At 43.4% G+C, this 27,077-nt stretch overlaps 1 protein-coding gene across 2 annotated transcripts in view; it reads left to right on the top strand.

Annotated features, from left to right (window-relative positions):
• Positions 1-27,077, top strand: part of CDH13 (cadherin 13) — a 1,184,027-nt gene that overhangs the window by 1,117,288 nt on the left and 39,662 nt on the right. For both annotated transcript variants that reach the window (XM_032156331.2, XM_032156329.2), the window contains one exon: positions 19,288-19,430. In XM_032156331.2, the coding sequence (XP_032012222.1) occupies positions 19,288-19,430 (143 nt within the window). The remainder of the gene's footprint in view (positions 1-19,287; positions 19,431-27,077) is intronic.

The raw sequence follows: 27,077 nt of genomic DNA, 5'->3' as shown, positions 1-27,077 counted from the left end.
GCAATTCTTTTTAGTGAGTGAATTAGGCTTGATAGGAACTACATTAAAGCTTCTGTTGGAACAGGAATTCAAAATGCTCATCTTTGTAATTTACCCACTCAGTCACCAGTGTTTACCAAGTGCCAGTGGATGCCTGGGGAGAAGAGAAAGCAAAGATAAATAAGCATGTCTCTCGGCCTTCAAAGCACTGTGCCCAGCAGGAAGGAAAGCACACAATTACGACATGCCTTGTTTATTGTATATATGTTTATATATTAGGTCGGGCCATGTGAAATTGTTGATGTGATGGGTTTTGACCAGAGAAATGGCAACTGTGTGGTTCAGCCTAATATTTAGATAGTATTGTCTTAGCTTAGGCTGCTATAACCAAATACCACAGACTGGGCAGCTTAAATACATACATGTATTTCTCACAGTTCTGGATGCTGGAAGTCCAAGATCATGGTTCTAGCTGGTTCAGTCTCTGGGGAGGGCTCTCTTTCTGGCTTGCAGACAGCCACCTTCTTGCTGTGTCCTCATGCAGCCTCATTTCCTTGGGGCATGTACCTGGAGGGTGGGGATTAGGGAGCATACAGGGTCTCCTTTTATAAGGATCCTCATCCTATCAGATCAGAGCTGCATCTTCATGACCTCATGTAACCTCAACTTCCTAAGGAGAGGCCCATCTCCAAATACAGCCACACTGGAGGTTAGGCTTGTATCGGCATACGAATTTGGGGGGAGCAGAAACAAACATTCAGTTCACAAGTATAAAATGGATATATTATTTATGTGCATATACATCATATACTGTTATATATCATAGATAAGACATGCATATTATACATATGTGTATGTATATATAGTAAATATACCATCTATAGTAATAAGGTTTCCCACAGAAGGGAAAATGGAAATGTAGAGATATAAAGCAAATCATCTTTGTATTACTAGTGTTTTATTGCCAAAAAAATTTTTATTTGCAAAAGAAATATAGGCTCATGGTAAAAATTTTAGGAACTGAGATAAGCAAAACTAAGAAAGATGTAAATCCCACTAGCCAGATACCACTGCTCCTAAGACCCAGGCCAGACAGTGAGGCATCGCTGTTAAGAGCATGGGCGCTATGGTTGGTCGACTCCATCACTTACTAGCTGTGTGTCCTGGAGCCAGCTACTTAGTCCCTCGCCACCTCTGTTTCTTCATCTATATAATGGGTCAGTAATCCCACCCACATGAAGTTATTGTGAGACTTACATAAGCTGACCCATGTAAAGTGCTTGGAAATCCCTGGCACAAAGCAAGTGTTCAATAAATATTATCTGTGACTCTATTATTATCTTCATCATGATCATAATTATTACTACAACTGCCACTGGCATTCCCTTCCAAGGTATTTTCTCAGCCAGCAGCAGCAAATAGGTTTGGGATTACATGTCAAGGCCTGTGAATAAGAAGGGTTTGGCACAGAGGGCTTCAAACAAAGAGGGGTTTTGAAGCTGACCTGGCTATTGCCAAGTCATTGCTGTGTTTGTGAGAAGTAGGCAGTGAGCCTGCCACGTGTTTGCATGTGGACCCTCACGGTGCTATACACACACCTACCTACTATAAAGATTTACTTCGTATATGTTGTCATCGTGTCATGTTGTGTCCATCATGGCTTTTAATGTCTACGTAGCATTCTATTATCACTTTCGATCAACAGTTACCTGATTGCTTTTTTATTTTTCTATAGTAAACATTGAAGGAGAAAAATATAATTGTTGCTAAATATTTCTGCCAAAAAAATTTGAGCTATGCTTTATTCTAAGGCCCTATCTCAGATCTTCACAATGCAAATCTGAGTATTAAAGGCTCTGAGAATTCTTGCGCAAAGGGGGACCTATTTGATGTTATTAACCGGGCATTCCCCAGTTTTGGAATGTGCTCCCTTTAGCTATTTCTTTAAGCTAAATTATTAGAGAAAGAATTTCTGGATCAAAGAATATGTACAGTTCCAAGATATTTTCATTTATTTCCCTCTAGAATGTTGTTGTAGGAACTGACAAACTTGGAGATACCTCCTTCTGGGCTAAACTGTGACTTTTTAAAATCACAATTCAATGAAAAGTTCAAGACACTAAAATATACAGTGATATTCTTTTAAAAAATTCAAACAATCGAACTGGGTACAAAGAATCACCTGGGGTTTTTTGTTTGTTTGTTTTTGTTTTTTGGGGTTTTTTTTTTGAGCTTTTAGATTCAGGGGGTCCATGGGCAGGTTTGTTACCTGGGTATATTGTGTGATGCTAAAGTTTGGGGTATGAGTGATCCCATAACCCAGACAGTGTGCATAGTACCCGATAGTTTTGAACCCTTACACCCCTTGCATGCTCCCCCTTCTAGTAGTCCCCAATGTCTATTGCTCCCATCTTTGTGTCTGTGTGTACTCAGTGTTTAGCTCCCACTTAGAACTGAGAACAAACATGCAGTATTTGGTTTTCTGTCCCTGTGCTAATTTGCTTAGGATAATGGCCTCCAGCTGCATCCATGTTGCTGCAAAGAACACAATTTCATCCTTTTTCACAGCTGCATAGTATTCCGTGGTATATACCTACTGTATTTTCTTTATCCAATCCACCATTGATGAGCACCTGGATTGGTTCCCTGTGCTTGCTGTTGTGCATTGTGCTGTGATAAACATACAAGTGCATGTGTCTTTTTGGCAAAACAATTTATCTTCTTTTGGATAAATACCCAGTAATAGGATTGCTGAGTCAAATGGTAGTTCTGTTCTAAGTTCTTTGAGAAATCTCCAAACTGCTTTGGACAGGGGCTGAACTGATTTACATTCCCACCAACAGTGTGTAAGAGTTCCCTTTTCTCTGTAACCTGGCCAGCATCTGTTATTTTTTGAATTTTTAATAATAGCTATTCTGACTGGTGTGAGATGGTATCTCATTGTGGTTTTGATTTGCGTTTCTCTGCAGATTAGTGATGTGGAGCGTTTCTTCATATTTTTGTTGACAGCACATATGTGTTCTTTTGAAAAGTGTCTGTTCATGTCTTTGACCATTTTTTAATGGGGTTGTTGTTTGCTTGTTGAATTGTTAAAGTTGCTTATAGATTCTGGATATTAGACCTTTGTTGGATGCATAATTTGTGAATATTTCTTTCCATTCTACAGGTTGTCTGTTTATTCTGTTGATAGTTTCTTTGCCAATTTTTGTTTTTGGTGCACTTGCTTTTGGGGACTTCGTCATAAATTCTTTGCCAAGGTCAATGTCCAGGATGCTATTTCCTAGGTTTTTTTCAGCTGGATTCTTTTCTCGTGTTCTGGCAAGTCAGTTTAGAAGAGGTTCATTTATTCAGAAAGTATCCATTTTCTTTTTCTAGACTTCAGACAGGAAAATGTAAAATGAGCAAAATTCTCATATATAAACTAGCTCAAAGGTTTGTGGAAGATTTAAATGCTACATGACAGGTAGCAGGTAGTCGATAAATGCCAGTTGTGAACATTGCTTTTCAGATTAAATAACAAGACTGAAAGTAAATGTTTTGGACAGGCTAGCTATTCTTCATACATCCAACCTAAAGGTAATCATCCTGGTTTATTTATTTATTCAAAAAATTTTGAGAAATTCACACTATGAGCCAAGTCCTAACTAGCCCTGAGGAAAGCAGTGAATGAGACAGTGTGGAGTTTCCATTCTAGTGGGAGGACCGGCAATGAACAAGCCAATGAATGTCTGATCACACAACCGGTGTGATTTCAGCTTCCAGCTCTTGCCCATGGGAAAGTTAACAGCATAATGGGGTGGAGAGTAACTGGAGAAGGCCACCTTAGATGGGCTGGTTAGGAGGGAGATGACGTGTGATCTGAAGAGTGATAATGAACCAGCCAAGGGAAGAGGTGAGGGGGAGAAATCAACAGCTAATGCAAAGGCTGGGAGGATGGGAGAGCCTGGCTAGCTTTGGACTGGGAAACAGGGTTAGCTGACAGTGGGAGGTGAGCAGGGATCAGTCCCCAAAGCCCCAAAGGGTTTGAAGCCTGAAAGGGACACGATGTACATTTTTTAAATCTCCCTCTCCTGTTCTGTGAGCAACAGAATAGAGGACCTGGAAACTGCAGTAGGATTCTGTTTCTACACTAGTGCTAATGTAGAACCTCCTACATCCAGAAAGGTGATAGCACAGCCGAGCCACGTTCCTCCTGGCAAGTGATGTTGCCACGTGTAGAAACAGCTGACATCCTTGTACAGAGGAAGGCTTGCAGGCCCAGGGTACATCTCATCCCCCTTGCTAATCTCGGTACTTGACACCGCTGACCTCACCAGGGGCACCAAACCCAACTACTTCCTGCAGGGATTCAGCTGCGGTTGTCGTCACATAGCCTTGAAATCCCTGGGGATATCCACTCCTTGGAATTCCAGGCTGTTCTTCCACTTGCTTCTGACATGATGACTTTTCTGCCCATTCACTCACCCATTTGTAACCAAGGCCTGTATGGCCAGACATGTGGCCACTCACTGCCTACAGGAGGAGGGAAAGACAAAGTCTATCCCTGGGAGCTCACCATCTTGTGTGAAAATTACAACATCAGATAGTAAATGGCCTTTGTGAACATATGCATCCCGAGAGCAGGAGGCTCCCCACCTTGATCACTGCAAACTACCCGGTCCCTAACAGAGTACTGGGAAGATAGAAGGTGGTCAAAACATGTGTATCGAATGAACACTGGAAATCAGTACACAGGGCTGGGAATGTGTGATTCTGAGCACTCCGTGGTGGAAATAACCCTCCAGCTCCTTCACAGAACAACCAGCAGCAACACCTCTTTTGGCGATGGCGCCTCCAGATGATGATCCGTGAGCGCACAGTGGACTTGTGCTCCTGGGTGAGCTCTCTCCATCTGAAACCCAGATGCTTCTGTCTCCCAGGGACCCTGCAGCCCTCCTAGTAGCCTGACCTCCATCAGGAATGCAGTCTCTATAGATGGCTGTCTATTAGGATGCCACTGGAGAGGAAGGTCCAGTCATCACCTAAGCTAAGCACAGCTGCCTTTAAGAACCTCCTTGCTTGGCAGCCGGCCAGTCCACATTCACTGACCTTCAAGGCATAATGCGAGGCTCAGCCATCTATCTCACTGTGGTCCCCGTGGCAGCTGGCTTCATTTGTTGACTTCTTGAAAGCACCAATATGCCTGCTCAGCTTGGTCTGAGCTGGACTCAGAGACCCAGGTGCCAGAGCAAAGGTCATGTGGTGTGTCGATTAATCACCCAATAAAAATAAACTCTGAGAACAAACACTGAGGGGTGATTAACTTTCCCATACTGATCTTCTGACTTACCAGTTTGCTCTCTAAGTAAGTGTGTTTCTTTGAGATAAACCACCATGGGAAACTGAGCACCTGTCCAGACACCACCATGCCTTGGCATAAATGAGCAAAAGGGGAACGTGACCTGCAAGCAGTGCAGCCCAAGACTTAGGCAGACAGCCCCCTGCCCCAGGTTGTGTGCTGCAGAGGCCCTATCAGAAACTCTGCAGCAGAGCACCAGACTGTTTTATTCTGCTTTTTGCTCTTGTAATAAAGTGTTATTAGTGTTTAGTCACCAGATTAAACCCCAAAGCCCTGCCTCCCCTCCTGTGACCATCCATGTACTCCAAATCATGAACCAAAAAACAGGGACCACCAACAGCCATTACCAAATGAAGACTAGAAGCACAAAAAAGCAATTTACCATGAATCAATTTAAAGTGAAGACCAAAGTGTGACTCAAAACTGAAAAATATATATATATTTGGTTAAGATATAATTGTTACCAAAGCACCAGGGGTTTGGTCTGGGTCCTGCTGTTCACCGCGCAGAAAGCCAATCTCTGAGACAACAAGACAAAAGCCAGGGAAGAAGGCTTTAATCAGGTGCTGCTGCAGCCAAGGAAATGGGAGGTCAGTCTCAAATCCATCTCTGAAATGAGGGGTTAATGCACCAGAGAAGAAATGTAACCATGTTTGGGAAAACAGGGATTAAAGCGGGGCAAGGAAGAGAAGTTGGTCAATAGGAAGCAGGTGGTCCTTTAGGCAATCCCGATGGATGAGGGGTCTGGCTCCTCATTATCCAGAGGCAGTGGTCTGGTAAGTTCCAGCTCCTTGATTTTATCTGGGAGAACTGATGGTTAGCTTCTTGAGAAAGGAACTCAGGTAAGACAATTTTAACTTTCTCAAGTTTTAAGTCTGGAAGGGACAATTTCTATACTTATTTAAAAAAAAAAAACATAAGCATCAGTTCTATGGGACAATTTGATCACTTTATTTTGGAGAAAAAAAATGATGAAAATAAGTTTGTTTATAAGTTTAACCCCAATAATAGGCTGGTCTCAGAATGAACACAGATGAACCAAGAATTGCTTTGCTTTTAATATAATTTTTACAACTTCCCATGACAGTACAGGCCATACTTCACCTTGTGCTCAGCTTATGCCATGCATTTATAAAGAGATTGTCTTTCCTAACCACTCAGGGGCTTTGTCCATTTCCCAAAGGACCTCTCCCCAGTCCTTTGCCTGTCAAATCACTCATTCGAAGCAGTTATAAATCCACTCTCCTTTCTCTTCTTCAATCATTGATTCCCTTCTCTCCATTGCATTTTCACTTGTCATGGATTTACTTATGATTCCTTTTTTTCTTCTTTTATTGCTTTTCTTGTAATTGGCAAATAATTATTGTATATATTTACGAGGCATAATATGATGGTTTGGTCTTTGTATACATAGAAACTTTGATCAACATCTCCCCCTTCCTCAGCCCTGTCCCTGCTGCCATGAATTTGACTCTTTCAGATTCCACAGATACATGAAATAATAAAATATGTGTCTTTCTGGGCTTGGCTTATTTCACTTGGCATAATTCTTATACTCTGAGTATCCTCCTAGAACCCTGCATCTTTTGTGAGATTGACAGTCATACTTTGTGCTGGACTGGTGCATCTTTGGGATGGTTTTGTCACTGGGAGTTACTCATGAGGTCTGCTGACCAGGTGGATACCAGGAGTAAGCAGGATATTTGGCTGCAAGAGAGAATTATATGCCCGGCCAGGAGTTCATTCATGATATTGTAAATGGAATACTGGGGAGATGAGCAGTCCTTACGGGTCTTGTTCATGTTTGTATATTCAGGCCTAGGAATGCAAGGAAAAAGGGATAAAACACACTGAATGAAAAGAGTGTGACCAAATGGATGAAGAGCCTCACACCAAGGAAAGCTTACGTTGCTACCAACAGGTACCAAACTCCAAGTCATCCTGTTCTTTTCCAAGCACAGTTTCTACTGCTTAGAAAAAGCCACCCAATCTGGATACGTGGATGTAGCAAATTTGACCCTAGAACTAGACCACCTATAGGATCAGGCTTGATCAGTCATTAGTAATGATAACGATAATTAATCATCAAAGCTATCTTGTGGTTGCAGCTTAAAGCATCTGTGTAATGCTTTTACCCACACTAAGAATGTTCAATCCCTGTTTTCATCTAGGATTGGTAAGTGCGTTTCTGGATTTCAGAAATCGGATAGCTTCTGAAGTCTCAGCCCGTTAATACGGTAACTAAATATGTTAAGGTCCTAGTCTCTCAAGGTTTAATTACTATTTAATTTTTTATTTCCTAATTTACTCAATGTGTATGATATTGTTAAATTTTTGGCCTTATACCCTGAATCTCTTTGTCTGTATTTCTCTATATTGCTTTGCAATCAATTTGGTCAAAAGCAACAAGGAAATGACCCTTACAAAGTGTCAAATGTCCGTTTATATGGGATATAAATGTCTTTGCAAAGACACTTATAAAGCCATGAAGACACTGTTTCCTTGCTCTAATAACTGCTGCATTCACGTAGGTTTCAAAAATGAGGCGGGGGAGGGCAGTGGCAGGGAGGACATAGTGGAAACTATGTCAATCACCCCTGGAAATAAATCTGCAAAATGGACTAGCAAGCCCTGACTGGGAAGAGCCTGGCCACAGCAAAATCCTATTGCAGGCACAAAAAGGTCCTATTGCAGCAGTTGGGAGACCTTTGGTAAATTCTAACAAAGAATTAATGGCCTCGTACAAGACATCAGGTATGTCCTTTGCCAAGAGAAACTAGGAGCAGACTTGCTTGCCTGGAACAGGTGGTGAGAAGGTTTTTGGAGAAGATGTGTGCAGTCCCTGGCAAGTAGCCGCTGCCCAGGAAACGTCAGTTCCATTGTTTGCCAGGCAAGGCTCGGTGCACCTGGGGCACACGCAAAGGAAGAGGTCAGAGAGTCCCCAGAAAAGGGTGGGAGCTCAAAACAGTGGTTCTCAGGCGTTTGTCTGCAGGCACGCCGGTAATTCATGCTGACCATGCCCACACTCAGTGGCACCTTGCTGTGGCCCCACCCCTTTCCTGCCCACTATTGAAAGTGACTACATGGCAAAGAGCGCCTATTTCCTAGACTAAGTCTTTCTTGGACTTAAGTTATTACTGAGCGGTGTTAGACATGAGTTCCTTGATAGCTACATCACAGCTGAGTAGTTTATCTCAGTGGTAAGTCTCGAAGTTTGACTTCAAAGTTACTAAGAGCCTTCCAATAAAAAAACAGCTTAAGCCAATATTGTTTCATGATTGATAGTGATGAAGATATTAAATTCACACACATGTGCTGTATAATTTTAAACCTTTCTCAAATGTGTATGATTTTTGTAAACAGAAATATAATTTTAAGAAAGTTTTATATCTATGTAATAGGGTTCTTTTTTTTAGGAAATATTGCCGTCCTGTAAATACCAGTCCTATGCTCCTGAGTTATTCCCCACTAAGGAAAGCCCAGCTGTGGGACATACACCTGGGTTCCAGCTCAGCGTTTAAATCATTATTCTCAGAATGGTGGTTCTCAAACTTAGGTCAATCAGAGCCACCTGGAAAACATGTTAAAAATGGAAAGGTCCCATCATATCATCAACAGCTCTGATCATTCTGATACATGCGCAAATTGGAGAGCTAGTGGCACAAATGAATGCCCAACCCTCGTGGGCTATTCACAAGGCAAACAAAAATCAAGCTATGCTTGGGAAGCAGGGATCCACATTGGAACCACATTTCTGCTGCTGGAAAGCTGCATGACTCAGGCAAGCTCCTAGACCAGTCTGAGCCTTTGTTTTCTTGTCTGTAAAATAAGGTGTTAATATCTACTTCCCAGGTTGATGAGGCAATGGCAGACAGTAATGTATATGAATACATACGTCATACACCACCTCCTCAGTGATCAATGAATGTGTGCTTCCAGTTGTAGATACAAAAGGAGAAAGTAAATGCGGAAAAATAGGAAAACACTCACAACGCATGATTTATGATGTGAGGGAGCCTGCTGGCATGGCCCTTGTCACGAGAGTAATTAAATAACCATTTGTGTAATTACTAATTTATATCCTGTCTCCCTGCTGGAGTGTAAGTTCCAAAAACTGGGGGGAATACACTGCTGTCTTCCCAACACCAAGCTCGGTGCCTGGCATGTAAGAGACACCCAGCAAATGTTTATTCCCAATGAGCAAGTGAACAGTGCATCATATTAAAAACGTGCGTGTTTATGTACACATCGATACATAGGCTGGAAGCCTCTAGACAAAAATGTTAATAGTGCTTATCTCTGGAAGTGGATTAGGGTGATTTTAATGTTTTTCTTTTTTTTCCCCTCTGTATTGCCTGAATTTTCTGCAGTTAACATAGAGGACCAAACCAGTGTTTCCTTGGGTAAATGCGAGTGGAGTTGAAGCTACCAGCTGTCACTGTGCCCACAAGAGCATGTTTTCTTGTGATTCCAGCTTCCTTGGGGGGTCCAATATGTAGTCTCTGGAATTAAAAAGGTTTTGGGCCAGGCGTGGTGGCTCAAGCCTGTAATCCCAGCACTTTGGGAGGCCAAGGCAGGTGGATCACAAGGTCAGGAGTTTTAGACCAGCCTGGCCAACATAGTGAAACCCCGTTGCTACTAAACTTACAAAAATTAGCCGGGGATGGTTGCATGTGCCTGTAGTCTCAGCTACTTGGCAGGCTGAGGCAGGAGAATCGCTTGAACCCAGGAGGCAGAGGTTGTGGTGAGCCCAGATTGCACCACTGCACTCCAGCCTTGGTAAGAAAGGGAGACTCCATCTCAAAAAAAAAAAAGGGGGTGGGGGGGGCGTTTAGGAGAAACAGGAGTTTAGCGACTTCTAAAGATAAGTAGAATTTGTTCTTATTCACCATTTCCTTGTCCTGATCATGCACTATGCAAAAAAGAGCTCACACAGCAGGCCGGCGACCGCTGTCCCTAGAAAGGCCTTCCTGCAAGGTTGGCCTTAGCTGGTGTGTGGAATCTTGGATGTGGGGAGGGCTCCCACTGTCTTAACTGATAAGAGTGACTCACTGCACCTAAACTGCTTGTGCAAACAAATGTGGTTTGTGCTGAATATCTGCTTTCCCTCTGGGAGTCAAGAATTTTGCTACTGCCAGGTGGAGGGTGCCTACGTGACCAGCCCCCAATAAAAAGCCCTGGGTGTTGAGTCTTTGGTGAGCTTCCCTGATGGAGAACATTTCACGTGTGTTGTCACAACTTGCTGCTGGAATTAAGCACGTCTGGTGTGACCCCACCGGGAGCGGACCCCTGCAAGCTGGTACCTGGTTTCCCCGGGATGTTGCCCCATGTACCTTTTTTCTGTGCTGTTTTCCCTGCATATTTTCACTGTGATAAGTTTTAACCGTTGAATATGACAATATGCTGTGTTCTGTGGGCCTTCCTGGCAAATCACTGAACATGGGAGTGGTCTTCGGGACCCCCACCACACAAATCCACCTAACTAAGCCCCCGTTGACAGCATGTGTCAGATCCAAGGCAACTAAAGGGATGGGAATGTCTGGAGCAACATAGAAGTGGGAGTTTGGCTGGGACAAGAGAGACAGATGGCTCTTTTGAGACGCCTGCCTATGGGGGAGGGATGAATGAGCACTTTAGGATGAAGTGCCTTTAGAATTCTGGGTCACCCAGCATGGGTCAACCAATGCTTGTTAAAGAAGGTTTGTACTCTCATTCGCTCCCTCATGTGTGCATTCAACAACTGAGTACCTACCTACTCACTGTGTGCTGGCCACTCTTCTAGATTCTAGATACGAAGGGTTGAGTAAGATAGATGAGGTCACTGGCCCTAGGAGCTCACATTCTAAGTTGTAGAGCTGGCCAGGGAAGGAGGCAGACTTTAGACGGACTATCCAGAGTGGCTTCTCCAAGGAACACAGAGGCCTCAGTTTTGGAGCTGAGATCCTAAAACGCATAAGAGACACATGAGAAAATCTAAGACTTATCCGATGAGGCAAGTAGAAAGGTGTTGAGATCACAAATAATTTGCCAATTTCACGGAATGAAAGGAAAGCCAGCGAGTCTGTAACTTAGGGAGGCTGAGGAAAGAGGTAGAAAATGCAGGTAGAAAGTCAGGCAGGTCCAGATGGATCCTCTAGGACTTTAGAGACCATGGTTAAGAGTTTGGATCTTATTCTATACCCCATGGGAAGTCACTGGAGGGTTTTAAGCCAGAGATTCACACTCTGTGATGTAACACTGGCTGCTCTTTGGAGAATGGATTGTAGCAAGCAGAAGAGAAGCAAAGAATCAGGTGCATTGCAGTGGTCTACACAAAAGATGATCCCTAGTGGTCTTACCACCTACCTCCTACAATGATCCAAAGAAAGTGGACCCACACCACAGCTACTTCGGTCCACTGCGTGTGCGGAAGGTGATGATAATCTTGGGTATGATATATATTATTTGTTGTCATGGTAGGGGTCAGAATGTCTGTAAAAAGCAAAGTTTTGGTCCCTGTGCCATCAGAAGATGCCAGCTGCCATATGCCAGTCAGAATTGTCATGTGCTAGAGCCTTATGCAGACATCCACAGGATTTCACCAGGGGCTCTGGGATGCCTGGGAAGGGGATCCAGGGAAGGGGCTGCAGGTTTCAAGAGCTCCTGCCCTGTTCTCAGCTGTTACGGAGTCACAGAAGCTCATAGCTCCATGAAAGGCAAGGCAAGAAGTATCCCATCCTCCCAGCCCCAAGAGGCCCTGCCCAGGCCACTCACTGGACAGCTCTTCTTGTCCACATCTGCTGGTTGTGGCATCCCCATCCCTGGGAAATTTGCTAATTTCAAGGAATAAAAGAAAGGCCAGTGAGTCTGTAACTTAGGAAGGCTGAGGAAAGAGATAGAAAATGCGGGTAGAAAGTCAGGCAGGTCCAGATGGATCCTCTAGGGCCCTGGAGACCATGGCAGTCCTTTCTGTTTACTGAGACTGCTTTCTTTGGCTCTGGTTTTCTGGGAGAGGAAGAGAACAGTACCCTGGACTGTGATGGGCTGTGACTGTCTAACTAATGTAGGATTCTGGAATTCACTGGCCATTCAATTTTATCTATACATTTTGTCAGAAGATTTGAAATATGCCCTTTACTTTACACTCAGGGCCATAGCTACATGAGCTATTTTAAGATAGTGTATTTCCTTCATTTGGGAGTTCTTTGTCTTTCTGGTTCTGCTTTTAATAATAAATACGGGGTCCAGTGGACTGAAATTAAGTAGGGTGTGAAGTATTCCCCTGCTGTTTCCCTTCTTTCCTACAGTTTTACAGGGTTGTTTGTATCCTTCAGCAGGAATATAAAAATACCCTGTATCTCCTCTCCTTTCATAGTTTTTATTTTCTAGGTTTCTCGTAGTCTTTCCTATCCTACTATATATATGTGTGTGTATATATATATAAGTGTGTGTATATATATATGTATATATATGCCATATATAGAGAGAGATCCATCTATTACTATAATCTCTGTATATACAAATGTTATATGTATATAATCTCTGCCATGTCTAGTGCTCTGTTATATTGCATTGATCCATTTGGCTGTTGTGCACTAATTGCCCAATATTACTTTGGACATTTTTAAGTCTAAATTGAAAGGAAAGCTATGCTAAATCATGTAATGTTGGCATCTATGCTGCACAAACATGGGTCCCCTACATCGGGGTCCCCAACCCCTGCGCCACAACATCAGATTGTTAACGGAGCACAAACCCTATTGTGAACTGCACACGCAAGGGATCTAGGCTCCGTGCTCCTTATGAGAATCTAATGCCTGAACTGAGGAGTAACAGTTTCGTCTCCAAGCCATCCCCCACCTGTTCGTGGAAAAATTGTCTCCCATGAAACCAGTCCATGGTGCCAAAGAGGTTGGGGACTGCTGCCCTACCTCAGAGAAAGTGAGTGACCCCAAGAAGCCTGCAGAAGGGACTTCTCAAACCTTTGATCTCTTTCTCCTTCCCACCAATACTCAAGCCCCTGAGGGCAGAGCCTGGCAGCCCTTGGCTCTGGAAGTCCTTCCAGGTCAACAGCTGGCCCTGGCCACTTGCCTGGAAACTTTCTTTCCTGCTCCGAGGGGGCCCTGCTGAGAGTGAGCCCGCCTTCCAGGGTGGCGCAGACCCCAGTCACCCCCACTGCACTGCCTGCGACTTGGATTCTGTTAATCAGTTTGCCCTGCATCTCCCTACACCGACACCCAGAAGAGGCCAAGGTTTGGCAAGCACTCAGAGCAGCTTCTGTGAAGCTACATTACAGGCTGAAATGAGCTCAGTTTTTAATTTGATTTTTTTTTCCCGTAACAAGCAAAGTTCACATTACGGATAAATTGCCCGGAAATTCCAATTTAATAAGGCGTATGCATTTTTCAGGCCTAGAAGCATTGAAAACATCTTGCACACTAGTATTTTTACACTGAAAAGTTTGTTAAAAAGACAGCTTTGAAAATGTCAGAAATTTACATAGCGCGCCTGGCCAATTGGTCAAAAAGGCTGATTGGACAAAAGCGCACCAAAGCCAGGAAGAGGGAGAGCAGGATGCTCCGTGGTCTGGAGCTGTTCTCCCTCCACATCGAGAACGATGGCTTCACCATTCAGTGTCTCCACCCAGCTCTTAGTTCGCATCATATGGGTGCTCAGCAAATGAGTGTCCCTCTGTCCTCCTGTGTCTGCAGGTGTGGTTCTGAGTAGCAGCAGCAAGCTGGCCTACCAGGGCATCTGTGGGGCAGGCACATCTCCTTGAGGCCTCCCATGGGAGGGGGCACCAAATAAGATAAGCAAACTGGCCGGGTGCAGTGGCTCGTGCCTGTAATCCCAGCACCTTGGGAGGCCAAAACAGGTGGATCGCTTGAGGTCAGGAGTTCGAGACCAGCCTGGCCAACATGGCGAAACCCCACTCTACTAAAAATACAAACTTTAGCCAGGCATGGTGGCAGGTGCCTATAATTCCAGATATTTGGGAGGCTGAGGCAGGAGAATTATTTGAACCCAGGAGGCAGAGGTTGCAGTGGGCTGAGATCGCTGCCACTGCACTCCAGCCTGGGTGACAGAGCAAGACTCCATCTCAAAAAATAAAATAAAATAAGCAAACAGAGGAGAGCAAAAAGAGTCCTGTGAAAACTCAGTTAAATAGCACAGCTCTGGATACTTGATTTTTTTTTAAGGAAGAAAAAGAGTGAGACACTGTCCTGTAAAGTTACCCAAGCCCTGGCTTTCCCTGGAAATGTGGCACACGCAGGCCTAACCGTGCTGAGTATTGTTTCTGAGGACTGCCTCCGAGTTCATGTCTCTAAGCATTTTATTGAATACAACTGCTTCTTTGACAAGAAACAAGCAAACATGCTAATTGTACAGCAAAATTGTGGCGTTATGAGACAAAAAAGGAATGACAGACGAAGCATCAAAGAGCATTGCTTGTATGCCAAACATGAAAGCCAAATTTATTTAATTCAGTTTGTATTTATCTTCTAAACTGAGTTGAGTAATCAGGGAATAGAATGGAATTCATTTAAAACTATCATTATTTCAAATATGTTGAACCACTACCAATCACTCCTGGATCAACAGGAAACTTGTTACCTGTTGAGTTGCCTTTTTTTTTTCTTTTTTTGTTTTTCCATCCCCATGTTTGTTCCAACTGAAGGAGAAAATATGTAATAAATCTTTACCGGGCACCCTCTGCGTCCAGGCACACTACTAGGCCCTGGGGGTGCAGAGCGGACCACCCCAGCCTTAGGCATGAAAAACACTGTGTACCGAGAAGCCCAGCCCCTGGAATCCGGCATGCTGGTGCTACATTCCCGCTCTGTCTCTTATTTACTTGGCCTCTTTTGACAAGTTGCTAAGCCTCTCTGATTCTTGGTTACCTCAACTTTAAAACAAGGATGATACCCACTTCATCAGGTTGTCATGAGTCACAAAAATAAATGTAGTGTTGCTCCTAAAGGGTTTAGCACCAAGCTGGGCCCAAGGAAGCATTCTTTGTGTCTATTGACCAGCTTTTACCTATCCTGACACCAAGGAGCTTAGAGTTTGGTGGAGATGGCAGAGCCGTCGGGGCCCATGTTAGGCTCCCAAAGGCATTTTTACCAGTGCATGTGCCTCGCACAGACCTAGTGAGGGTGATTAATTCTACCAGGAAAGTCACACCGGGTGAATGAAAGGCGACGTATGAGTGGGGTCTTGAAACAGTAGAAGTTTGCCAGGTGGAAGCATAAATGACTCTTTAAATGAAAGCCTGGTGTTTTTAAAGCAGTTCATTCTCATGAGTAATTCATCACTTCTATTTTCACGAAATAGTGAAAGGATCATTGCAGCAGCAAGGGCGTGTGGAAGCCCTGCGTTCACCTCATCCGTTCTCCCCATCTGTCCCCTGTCACAGTTGCAGCTTCAAAACATTGTTCCCCGAGGCTCTGCTGAGTAGGATGTTTCTGAAACATTCCGGGGGATAGTGTGAGTCACATCAGGGAGGACACACAGGGCCATGACCCCAGTGAGCCATTAACACACCCATAGCCTGACTCTGCAATGGCTCCCCCGAGGGCGCCCTGTACAAGACCAAGCCCTTTGTGTCAGCTTCAGTTTGCCCTCACAGCTACCCCCACAACACCACTGGGACTGTCCCCAAGTCACAGAGGAGGAAGCAGAAACACAGAGAAGTAGCTTGCCAAGCTCACTGTTAGAACCCAGGTCCTTTCCTCTCCAGATTCCATGACTCTAACGCTCATGTGATGCTGGCGATGTGAACAGCTGGGCGGAAGCAGCAGAGGGTAACAGCAGGCCTTGGCACCAGAGATCCAGCCTGCAAATCCCAACCGTGCCCCATATTAGCCAATGATCTTGGCAAAGTTCACATGTCTCTAGGCCTCTCAGTTCCTCATCTGTAAAAAGGGAGGAATAATATTATCAACCTCCCAGGGCTGGTGTGAGGGCTAAAGGCGTAGATGCTGGAAGCTCCTGGAGCGGTGTCCAGCCGGCGCCGTGTAAAGCTCGATGCTGCTGCAGCTGTATTACTATTAATATTAAATGGAGGCTGCACCCCGAGGCTGTTTTAGGAAAGAACAGGCCAGACGCCTTCCAGGAAGCATCAGCAGGAGCCTCTCCTCGCATCCTTCTGCAGTTGGGGGGTCTGGTGCATCCACTTTGCAGGACAAAAACTTGATTTGCTTCTCAGGTCAGTTCACGTGACCCCAACACAAAAAGGACTGATACCCACCCAGACTGCCTCAGTGTGAATTAAATTTACAACAGCGCTGCATCAGAGCATCTGTCAATGCCGACTGGAAGCCCAAAGACCTCCAGATGGTTGGTTCTGAGACTCCAGGAGAGGCTGGGAACATTCAGAGGGGCTCTGGATGGTGGCCAGGCGAGGGTGGTAGGTGAATTGCTGTCTGTCCTGGGTCGCCGTGAGGCTTGTGGTGACTGCATAGACGCCCATTCCCTTTGTCAGCCAGCAATTTCTTATTCCCTGGCTCCCCTTCTCAACAACCCAAGTTAACCGTCCCTTCTTCAGTGACCACAGCCTCCCCCAGGTAACAATCCCATTGCAGCCCCCAAGATGACCTTTAAGTCATGGACAAGGGCAGTTTTTCTTCTCCTTGGCCACACAGGAGGCATCCACCTTGCTTCCACCTACATCTGAATAATCCCACCCACCACACTTTGATTCAACCTAACTCTATCCTCAGAGGCCACCTTTTTTCAGAATTCAGTATCTTCTTCGAAGTAAGATCCTTCAGATGAAACATACCTGCTGACCACCCACCCTGAGTCAATAAGTTAGCTGGGAAGCAGCCGTTTTGAGTGTGGGTTCAGGGTTGCAGCTCCAAGGTCAGACACCTGGGCCCACATCCTGACTCTACGACTTGCGTAGATGTTGGTTTGTGCCTCAGAGTCCTCATCTGTAAGTGGGGATATTATACCTACCATAATAAACTAGTAATGCCACGATAAAAAATTATTGCAAACATGGAGGCTAGAAATTTATTCTCCCACAGTTCTGGAGGCTAGAAGTCCAAAATCAGTCTAACTGAGTCAAAACCAAGGTGTTGGCAGGGCCATGCTCCATCTAGAGGTCTAGGGGAGGAATCTTCCTGCCATTCCCCACTTCTGGTGGCTGCAGCATTCCTTGGTTTGTGGCTGCATCACTCCAATCTCTGCGTCCACCACCACGTGGTCTTCTCCTTTTCCGTGTCTCAAATCTCCTCTGCCTCCCCCTGAGGACACTTGTGATTGCGTTTAGCAACCCCCAAACACCCCCAAGATAACCCAAAATAATCTCATCTCAAAATCCTTAACTCAGCTCTGCAAAGACTTTGCTCTATAAGGTAACATTTCCAAGTTCCAGGATTAGGAGGTGGATATCTTTTTCCCTGTGAAGACTGGGGGGTAATTTGCTCCAAGCCCTTCAGTTGGAGATTTTCAATCCTGTTGGTTAAATCAGGTTTTAAACATCCTTAGACCCAAACCTGGCCATACAAGGCAGAGAAAATCAACTTCATGCATCTTTACCAATGTCAAGATTCCCATGGCTCTTCATGGGGATATACTTCAAAGATAGGTAGGAAATTGCAGCAAAGTGCCAACAGCATCTTTCTGGCTTAGATCTGCAAGTGGCACATTATCCAAGCCACCCAATTCACAGAAAGCTGAGTCATGCCCAGTGGAGTCTCCCTGATAGATAAGACTATTAATTTCTTACTCTATGCATCTATATTATTTAAATATCAAAAGAGCAACCTCAAAACAAGTAACATTTTAAAATCTTGGATGGTTTCCCATTATCCGAAGTTAAAACCCCTTAAAACAGTAGTTCAGGTTCTCTATAATCTTGTCTAATCTGTTTCTCAAAACTCTTTAACTTTTAGTTCCCTTAAAGAAACTGTTTCAAACGCAACCCTCTACTTTCTAGTCCCTGAATATCCATTTATTCAACAAATATTTATTGAGTGTCGCATATGTGCTAAGCAGTATTCAAGCAACTGGTGTCACAGCAGTGAAGAAATTTCTTGCCCTCGTGTAACCTACATCGTAACGAATGTCTCTGTTCCATCTGTAATAATTTGGCTGTGTCCCCACTCAAATCTCATCTTGAATTCCCACATATTATGGGAGGGACCCTGTGGGAGGTAATCGAATCATAGGGGCTGGTCTTTCCCATGCTGTTCTTGTGATAGTGAATAAGTCCCACGAGATATGATGGTTTTATAAGGGGACACCCATTTTGCTTGGTTTCATTCTTTCTCTTCTGCCACCATGTAAGACGTGCCTTTCACCTTCCGCCATTATTGTGAGGCCTCCTCAGCCACATGGAACTGTGAGTCTATTAAAACTCTTTCTCTTGTAAATCACTCAGTCTTGAGTATGTCTTCATCAGCAGTGTGAAGACAGACTAATACAATTTGTTAACTCATGTTCTCTCTTCCTGGTTTGTCTGTCCTCTCACTCTCTGATGACATCCTATGTATTCCTCCTGTCTTGGTTTGGATGCTGCATTCTCTGTGAGGTGCCCAATATTGCCCTGGATCAGAGGTAGTGAGTTCTTCCTCCAAGCATTGATGCACCTTGCTTGTACCTTCACAACAGCACTTCTCCCACTAGTCCACAGACAAGATACATCTCAGGTGTGAAAGAAACAAGACTGGACGTGGACTCAGGATGTGGGTTGTGAATTCTGCTTTGCCTCTGTGAGAGCTAGGCAGATGGCAAGAACATCTTCCTCCTCGGAGTGTCAAGAGGAATAAAGGAGGCACACATGCAAAGTGCTTAACTCAAAGCAGACCCAGAGTCAGTGGCCTCTTGACTTTGTGAATGAGCAACTGTAAGAGAAATGATGGTTTTGGATTTTAGTTAACTATGATCCAGCACCTAGCATAGGAGCTCATGCTCTGCACTCTGTAAATATTTCTTAAATCTACTTTGAATGCAGAGTCTGACATTATGGGGATTTTTTTCAGGTATTCTGTTTACAAGGACCCAGCAGGTTGGCTGAATATTAACCCCATCAATGGGACTGTTGACACCACAGCTGTGCTGGACCGTGAGTCCCCATTTGTCGACAACAGCGTGTACACTGCTCTCTTCCTGGCAATTGACAGTGGTGAGTACTTGACAAAGACCATCAAGGGTATATTTTTCTGCTACAAATACACTTTTACATTTTTAAATTTCTTCTGATACACCCAGGGGTGTTCTTGGGAAGAACGTAAGTGTGTGGGAACAGCAAAGTAAATGTTTAAATATACACATGTTGAGTTCAGTAATATCTCCAAGTACCAGAATCCTCAGATCTTTTTGGAAAGTGAATAATGTCTGGTGAGAGGTCAGAGCAGTGAACTCACTCTGTCCCACCTTGGGCAGGCATGGAGGTTAGAAAGCCACGCTGATGTGCTTTGTCTTGGTGTCATGCTCTCATTTGCAAAGAGGCTCTTGGACTTAATGCAAGTTGAAAGAAAGTCCCAGAGGACATCACTGACCCTGACAATTGAATTGTTCCCGTGGCTTTTATCCTATTATGATGCGCTGCCAAGGAAAGGTATCAGGTACACTCAGTTTGCAGCTGCACAACCACAAAGCAATTACTGTTCTTTCGAAAGATGATAATGCACTATCCATATGCCAGCCCCTGATTAGATGCTGGGGGTACAGCAGTAAACCAAAGAAAAGCTGTCCTCATGGAGCTGACGTGCAGAAAGGAGGCAAAGTTCAAAGTGCCATGATTGTTCTCTGCTCCTTTGAGATCAGATTGTAGGGCACAAGGGCAGAAGGAGGGCAACCTCTTAGGAGAGTGCATGGTAATCTATGCAAGATGGTGGCCTGGACCAGAGACTAAGAAAGGATGAGAAAAAAAGAGGTCCTATGTACTCTGAATGCAAAGCTGACAGGATTTGCCATTAACGGAGATAAGGGGATTCCAGTTGGTTTGGCGACATGTTAAGCTGCAATGTGTATTGTGTCAATCACACAAGAAGTTTTGTTCTCCCTATTATTCCTAAAAGCCAGCTGTTTTTGGCTAAAGACTCAGTTTTGAGTCCTTCCATATCAAGATGAATATTTATAGGTGCCCATTGTTATACTCAACAAGGGTGAACTAAGAGTTCTCAGTCCTGGTCCTCATATGCCGGCTACTCACACAAACTGTTAGGAGACAAGTCTAAGAAGGGAGCAATCCATGTGACATACAATAAGTAGAGAGTGCTTCACAATAAAAGTGAGCCTTGAGGTTAGCCTTGAAAGACAGGTGGGATTTGGATGAGTAGCATTACCCAGGAATCCAAGGCAGAGGAATCACAACTCGAAGGGGGCACAGCACGGGAGGTAAGAAAAGGAAAAAATAACTGTTGTGTCTGCTATAAGAGCATATGTAGGAATCTATTTGGATGTATGTGGAAAAGTTACATCTTCAAAGCCAGATGATTCATTTGATAGAACAGGGAACTAGGAGACCCTGAAACTTCTTGAGGAGGAAACTGACACAATGAAATATCAGGTAGACAGTGTTCAGCAACTGAGAGCTGGACCAGATCTTGTGCTTGGTCCTGGAGACTCATGGATGAATAATACATGGTCCTTGTGTTCAGAGGGCTCACGAGTTATTTGGAAGGCTAGTCAAGTACACAGAAGATCACAGTAGAGTGTCCTAACTGTTCTGATGGAGCTAAGCCCAGAGAAGCCCGTGTCCAGCCTGGGGTGTAGTCATGGAGAGCTGCCTGAGAGAGGGGACATCTCACCTGCGTGATGAAGGATATGTTGATTAAAGGTAGGGCATGCTAGTTCTGGTGTTAAGAGTTAGTTGGCAGCTTCTGATTGGTTAGCCTTAAGTTTCATTTTTCTTTAATGTAGTCATTTATAAGAAATAGCTCATGTTGGCCGGGTGCGGTGGCTCATGCCTGTAGTCCCAGAACTTTGGGAGGCTGAGGTGGGTGGATTACAAGGCTAGGAGTTTGAGACCAACCTGGCCAATATGGTGAAACCCCATCTCTACTAAAAATACAAAAATCAGCTGGGCATGGTGGCACACGCAGGTAGTCCCAGCTACTCGGGAGGCTGAGGCAGGAGAATCTATTGAACCTGGGAGGCAGAGGTTGCAGTGAGCCGAGATTGTGCCACTGCACTCCAGCCAGGGTGACAGAGTGAGACTCCATCTCAAAAAAAAAAAAAAAGAAATAGCTCATGTTCAGTTTTGCTTATGTTTGCAAATCAAGCAAGGTTAAGGTGACTTATGAAACCTAACTGGCTTTTTCTGCCCAGTGGTTCTTCAGGCCTAATTTCCATTTTAATTTACTTTAACAATTGTTATGACTGAACTGTGTCCTCTCAATGTTGATGTATTCGGGTCCTAATCCCTGGTTCCATAGCATGTACCTTATTTGGAAGCAGGCTTGTTGCAGATGTGGTTAGTTGAGATGAGGTCATGCTGGAGAAAGGTGGGCCCTGATCCAATATGACTGATGTCTTCATCAAAGGGGGAATTTGAAGACAGGCATGCACACAGGGAGAACACCACATAAAATGAAGGCAGAGATCAAGGTGATGCTTCTGCAAGTCAAGGAGTTCCAAAGATTCCCTGCAAACTTCCAGCAGCTGGGGGAGAGGCTGGGAGGAGAGCCTTCCTCACATCCCTCAGCAGGAACCAAACCTGCAGATGCCTCAGTCTTGGACTTCAGGCCTCCAGAACTGTAAGACAATAGATTTCTGTTGTGTAAGCCACTGCTTTATGGCACTTTGTTATGGCAACTCTAGCAAAGTAATGCAAGATTTAGAGGAGTCATTACCTATAAAGCATTTGGAACAGTACCTTGCTTGTAGCAAGTGCTTAACTTAACTATTTAAAAAAAAAAAAAAAAAAAAAAAAAACAGGCATTCTAGTAGAATAAATATGTGAGAAGTTGGGAAGTTGGTCAGCATTAGTGAAAGCTAGCATGGCAGGTTCTTTGTATGCAAAGATAAGGGCAGAGAAGCATGTGGATACCGGACTGTTCTAAGGTTGGAACTGGGTCTTGTGCTGAATGCCCAGTACCTACCATGGGGCCTGACTTAGAGCAGGCACTCACATGCTTGTAGAATAAATCAAGAAATCAATCATGAAATGCTCCACACGCTATGCCAAGGACTTTGGCCTTGAAAATGTCACTCACTTGCCCCCAGAATAAACATTGTGTTTTACAAACATACACAGGCACAGTGGCTCATGCCTGCAATCTCAGCACTTTGGGAGGGTGAGGTGGGGAGATCACTTGAGGCCAGGAGTTCAAGACCAGCCTGGCCAACATGGCAAAACCCCATCTCTACTAAAAAAAAAATACCTCCCCTCCACAAAAAAGAAAGATACATCCTATAGCAGCATAGAAAATAGACGCGGTGATGGCAAGATGTGAGGAGGGAGGCATTAAGCAGCTGCCGCAGAAATACAGGTAAGAGAAGAGAGAGGACCAAGCCAAGGTAGTGAGGTTAGTTGGGGAAAAGTCAGCCTCCAGTGGGTAAATGTGTTAGAAACCATAGCAGGTACCTTAGTTGATGGGGTCAGAGTCTGCACAAGCATAACATAAATGCAGCAGAGAGGAAGAACCTCGATAACAGCTGAAAGGAAGAAACAAATCTTTGTCAAGAGCTTATACTGAACATGAGCTAGAGAAATGCAATATTCAGGTTTCTGGTCCAGAAATCAGGAGTGATTATTTCATCAACATAAACAGGAGGTGAGTTTCAAAGGATTGGTCCTTCCTGTTTTCAGAGAGTGGGTGTTGAGATTATGTCCCAGAAGAAGCTGGCAAGATAGAAATGGAATAAGGAGAGATTTTGATTAGGGAGTTGCCCATGCAGAAGAGATGGGACTTATCAGAAAAGAAAAGCTTTCCAGAGGTAAGAGGTCTGGACAGAGTGCTGACTACATAATCAGGGATGAAAATAAGCCAAGAATGTTTAAAATGCTGTGTGAAATGAAAAGTATCCATTATTGATCAGCTAAAGTAACAATGGCAGTGCTGTGTACTATGTAGAAGTATCTGTGTTTGTAGAGAAATTTCTCAGCAAAGAATGTCATGAAGCATGGATGAAATATAGTGTGGCATGGCTGGCATTTCTTTGTGAAATTTTTTGTGCAATTATAAATCCAAAGAAACTAGAAATGCAGTATACTTGAATTGTTACCAGAAGCGAGAGCCTTCTTTACAGGTACGCAGTAATCAATTAAGTGACACTGTGTGAGTTTATACCTTGTCCCGAATATTAAGAAGAATGAAACCAAAATTTGCAGATTAGGAAACAGACACCAAATTTAGTTGATTTTCTAAAAGTCGTATCATTAGAATGGCATTTTTCTACCTTTAGTTTCTTGCATTTCTAACAGTCTTTAAAATTTCTGTGTGGAAGCAGCAATCTGGTCTAAACTTCTGCCATACCACTTACTAGCTGTCTGATTTTGAAGAAATAATCTACAATGTAGTCAGGACCTAATGATGCCTTACAGCTGTTTCTCATCTTTGAGACTCATTGAGTCTCATCTATGTTTTCTCGGCGTTCAGCATGCTCCTGTATGAACTGCCTGGCTGTGTAACTCTGAAAGCTTTTTACAGACTGTGAGTCTCGTTTTCTACGTATACAAAATGAAGAAGATAATTCCTACTTATAACGTTGTTGTGAGAAATGAGTGAAGTGCTGTACCCTCTAGATTCTCTATCAAAAGCCATATTAAATGTTCACTACATGTTAATCCCACCCCAGTGGGGGCTTCAGAAAGGAAAGAATAGAGCCTGGAAAGATCCTTCCATGACCCAAGAAATATACAGCTTGAAATCTACTTGTTGTCTAACTCTGTTAACACTAATATCAGAGAAGGAAATTTAAAATCTGGTGCCACAGATGTTTCCAGAGAGCTAAAATGTCCCCAAAGATGCAATGGTAAATAGAAACCAGGTTGGCATTAATATACAAAATCGTTAGGGATAATAATCTTGAACAAAACCCAAAGAACTTACAGCAAAAAGAAGATAAATTAAAAAGCCCTTATAAATCAGAGCAACTTTTGTTTAAAAGCTCCTTCTTGCCTCACCAAAACCTTACCTCTAGGTATTATGTTTAACCAGGAAAAGCCAACACTATCTATTAGATCAAAGTTAGTAGGCCAAGCACGGTGGCTTACACCTGTAATCCTAGCACTTTGGGAGGCTGAGGTTGGCAGATGGCCTGAGCCTAGGAGTTCAAAACCATCCTGGGCAATATGGCAAAACTCCATCCCCCAAAAGAATACAAAAATGAGTCATGCACAGTGGCACATGCCTTGTAGTCCCAGCTACTCAGGAGGCTGAGGAAGGAGGATCATGTGAGCCCAGGGAGGCCAAGGCTGCAGTGAGCCAAGATCACACCACTGCACTGTAGCCTGGGCAAAAGAATGAGACCCCTGTCTCAAAAAAAAAAGTAAACAGTGCTAACTGATCTCTCAACTTTATCCAAAGTGAGCATTTGTTTTTATTAGTTTTATAGAAATTTAATTTATTTGATGGAATGAGAGAAGAAGGATTTTTGGCATATAACACTAGGAAAGCTAAACCAAAATAGATTGATTTCTTCAAACAAAGAGTAACTCGGGAATTTATGCCAAAACATGTTGATAAAATATATGGCTTCAGGAACTTCCATGTAGGATATAGTATGGAAGTATCTGCACTGTAAAACTAGAAAAATCTAGATAAATTATAAAAATCAGATAATATAAAAAATCTTGATTGTAAAGGAATCAGGGAGCTGCAGAAGCAGTGACACCTAGATAAACTAAAATACCAAAGATGGAAAAATCATTTCAAAAAGAAAACCTTTTTTTTCTCTGGGTGCATTTTCTGATTCTAGGTGAGAGTCAGGCTTGGCCCATGCAGAGAGCCTAAGATGGAGGGAAAGAAATTAGAAATGGGTGTCAGAATCACAGGGAGCTTTTGTGACCAACTGGAAACTTGAGGGGCTGCTTTTCCTCTGTGGACAAATGCCCTAAAGGACAGAGTGAAATCTTCTTGGGTCTCACAGAAAACAGAGACCTACCAAAGGAAGCAAGCTCTCCTCAAATACGTAGCTATTCTCTCATTTAAGATATTTGCCAGATTTTGAAGGTACAAGGGGTTAAAGGATGGGGTGTGGGATGGCTGGAGAGTTAGGATGGTAACCACTGAAGGGAAGAATTGGATTTCCTGGAGCCTTTCAGGCTAAGATACTCCAGACTTTCAATCAAAATCCCAGTAGGGCCATGCCCAGCAACAGGAGTAAGCGAGAAGTTGACTCAGTCTTGTTCAACTTGCAGCACAGCCTGACCCTTTCAAGCCCTTACTAAGTTGATGAAGCAAGTCTCCATCTGATACAGTCTGGCTCTGTGTCCCCACCAAATCTCATCTTGAATTGTGCTCCCATAATCCCCACGTGTTGTGGGAGGGACCCAGTGGGAGATAATTGAATCATGGGGACCGGTTCCCCCATGCTGTTCTCATGGTAGTGAATAAGTCTCACGAGATCTGATGGTTTTATCAGGGATTTCCACTTTTGTGTCTTCCTCATTCTGTCTTTGCCTGCTGCCATGCCTGTAAGATGGGACTTGCTCCTCCTTGCCTTCCACCATGATTGTGAGGTTTCCCCAGCCATGTGAAACTGTACATTCAATTAAACCTCTTTCTTTTTTAAATTGCCCAGTCTCCGGTATGTCTTTATCAGCAGCATGAAAAGGGACTCATACACCATCGTATCTGACTAATACAAGAGGTGGAAAAACTCATAGCAGAATATGTAATCTGGAGCCTCTCTCCAATCTTTTTTTAATAATGCCCAATCTACAATTTTATAAAAATTACTTGACCTGTAAAGAAGCAAGAATGTGTAAGTGATGATCAAGAGAAAAATCAGACTACAGAGGATCCAGATATTTGAATTAGCACACAAGAACATTAAAATAAATATGATTAGTATGTTCAAGGAGACAGAATAAAAGATAGATTGAAACAGAGAGAATTACACAAGAGATTTGAAATCTTTAAGAAGGAATCAGATAGATATTCCGGAACTGAAATACATATCATCATATTAAAAACTCACTGGTAGACTTAACAGCAGAACCCAGGATTTTTAACCCGGAATATGAGTATATAGCAAACACCACAAGGGAAGCACAATGAGGATAAAGAATGGTAAAAAATCTGGCAAAAACTAGTGTGTGGAATTGGAGTTACAGAAGGATAGGAGAGTGATGATGGAGCAGAAAAAAAATATTTGAAGATGTAATGTCCGGGAATTTTCCAAAACTGATGAAAGACATTCTCCCTATTAATTCAAAAAGTTTAGCAAACTACAAGCTGGATAAATTTGAAGAAAAACACACCTCAGGACACTAAAATCAAACTAATGAAGGACAATATCAAAGAGAAAATGTTAAAAATAGCCTGAGAATAAAAGAGGCATTTACCTACACATGAGCAAAAATATGACTTATGGCTCACTTCTAAATAAAAATAATGGAGTGTGGAAGACAATGGAATAACATTTCTCTGAGCACTGTAAAGATACCTACCAACCTAGAATTCTATAGTTCTCAAATTTTTCCCTTCAAAATCAAGGTGAATTAAAGACTTTTGGGGCAAAAAAAAAAAAAAATGGAATTGTGTTGCAAGCAGGTTTATGCCTTTTACTAAAGAGAATATTTCAGGCAGAGGGAAAATGATACCAGAGAGGCATAGAACCACAAGAAACATAAATAAAATAGAAAGTTAAATATGTA

Source organism: Hylobates moloch, unplaced genomic scaffold (assembly GCF_009828535.3).
Source record: "Hylobates moloch isolate HMO894 unplaced genomic scaffold, HMol_V3 SCAFFOLD_6, whole genome shotgun sequence".
NCBI classification, from domain to species: domain Eukaryota; kingdom Metazoa; phylum Chordata; class Mammalia; order Primates; family Hylobatidae; genus Hylobates; species Hylobates moloch.
Note: the sequence above shows the minus strand (reverse complement) of the source record. Positions and strands in the feature narration are given on the sequence as shown.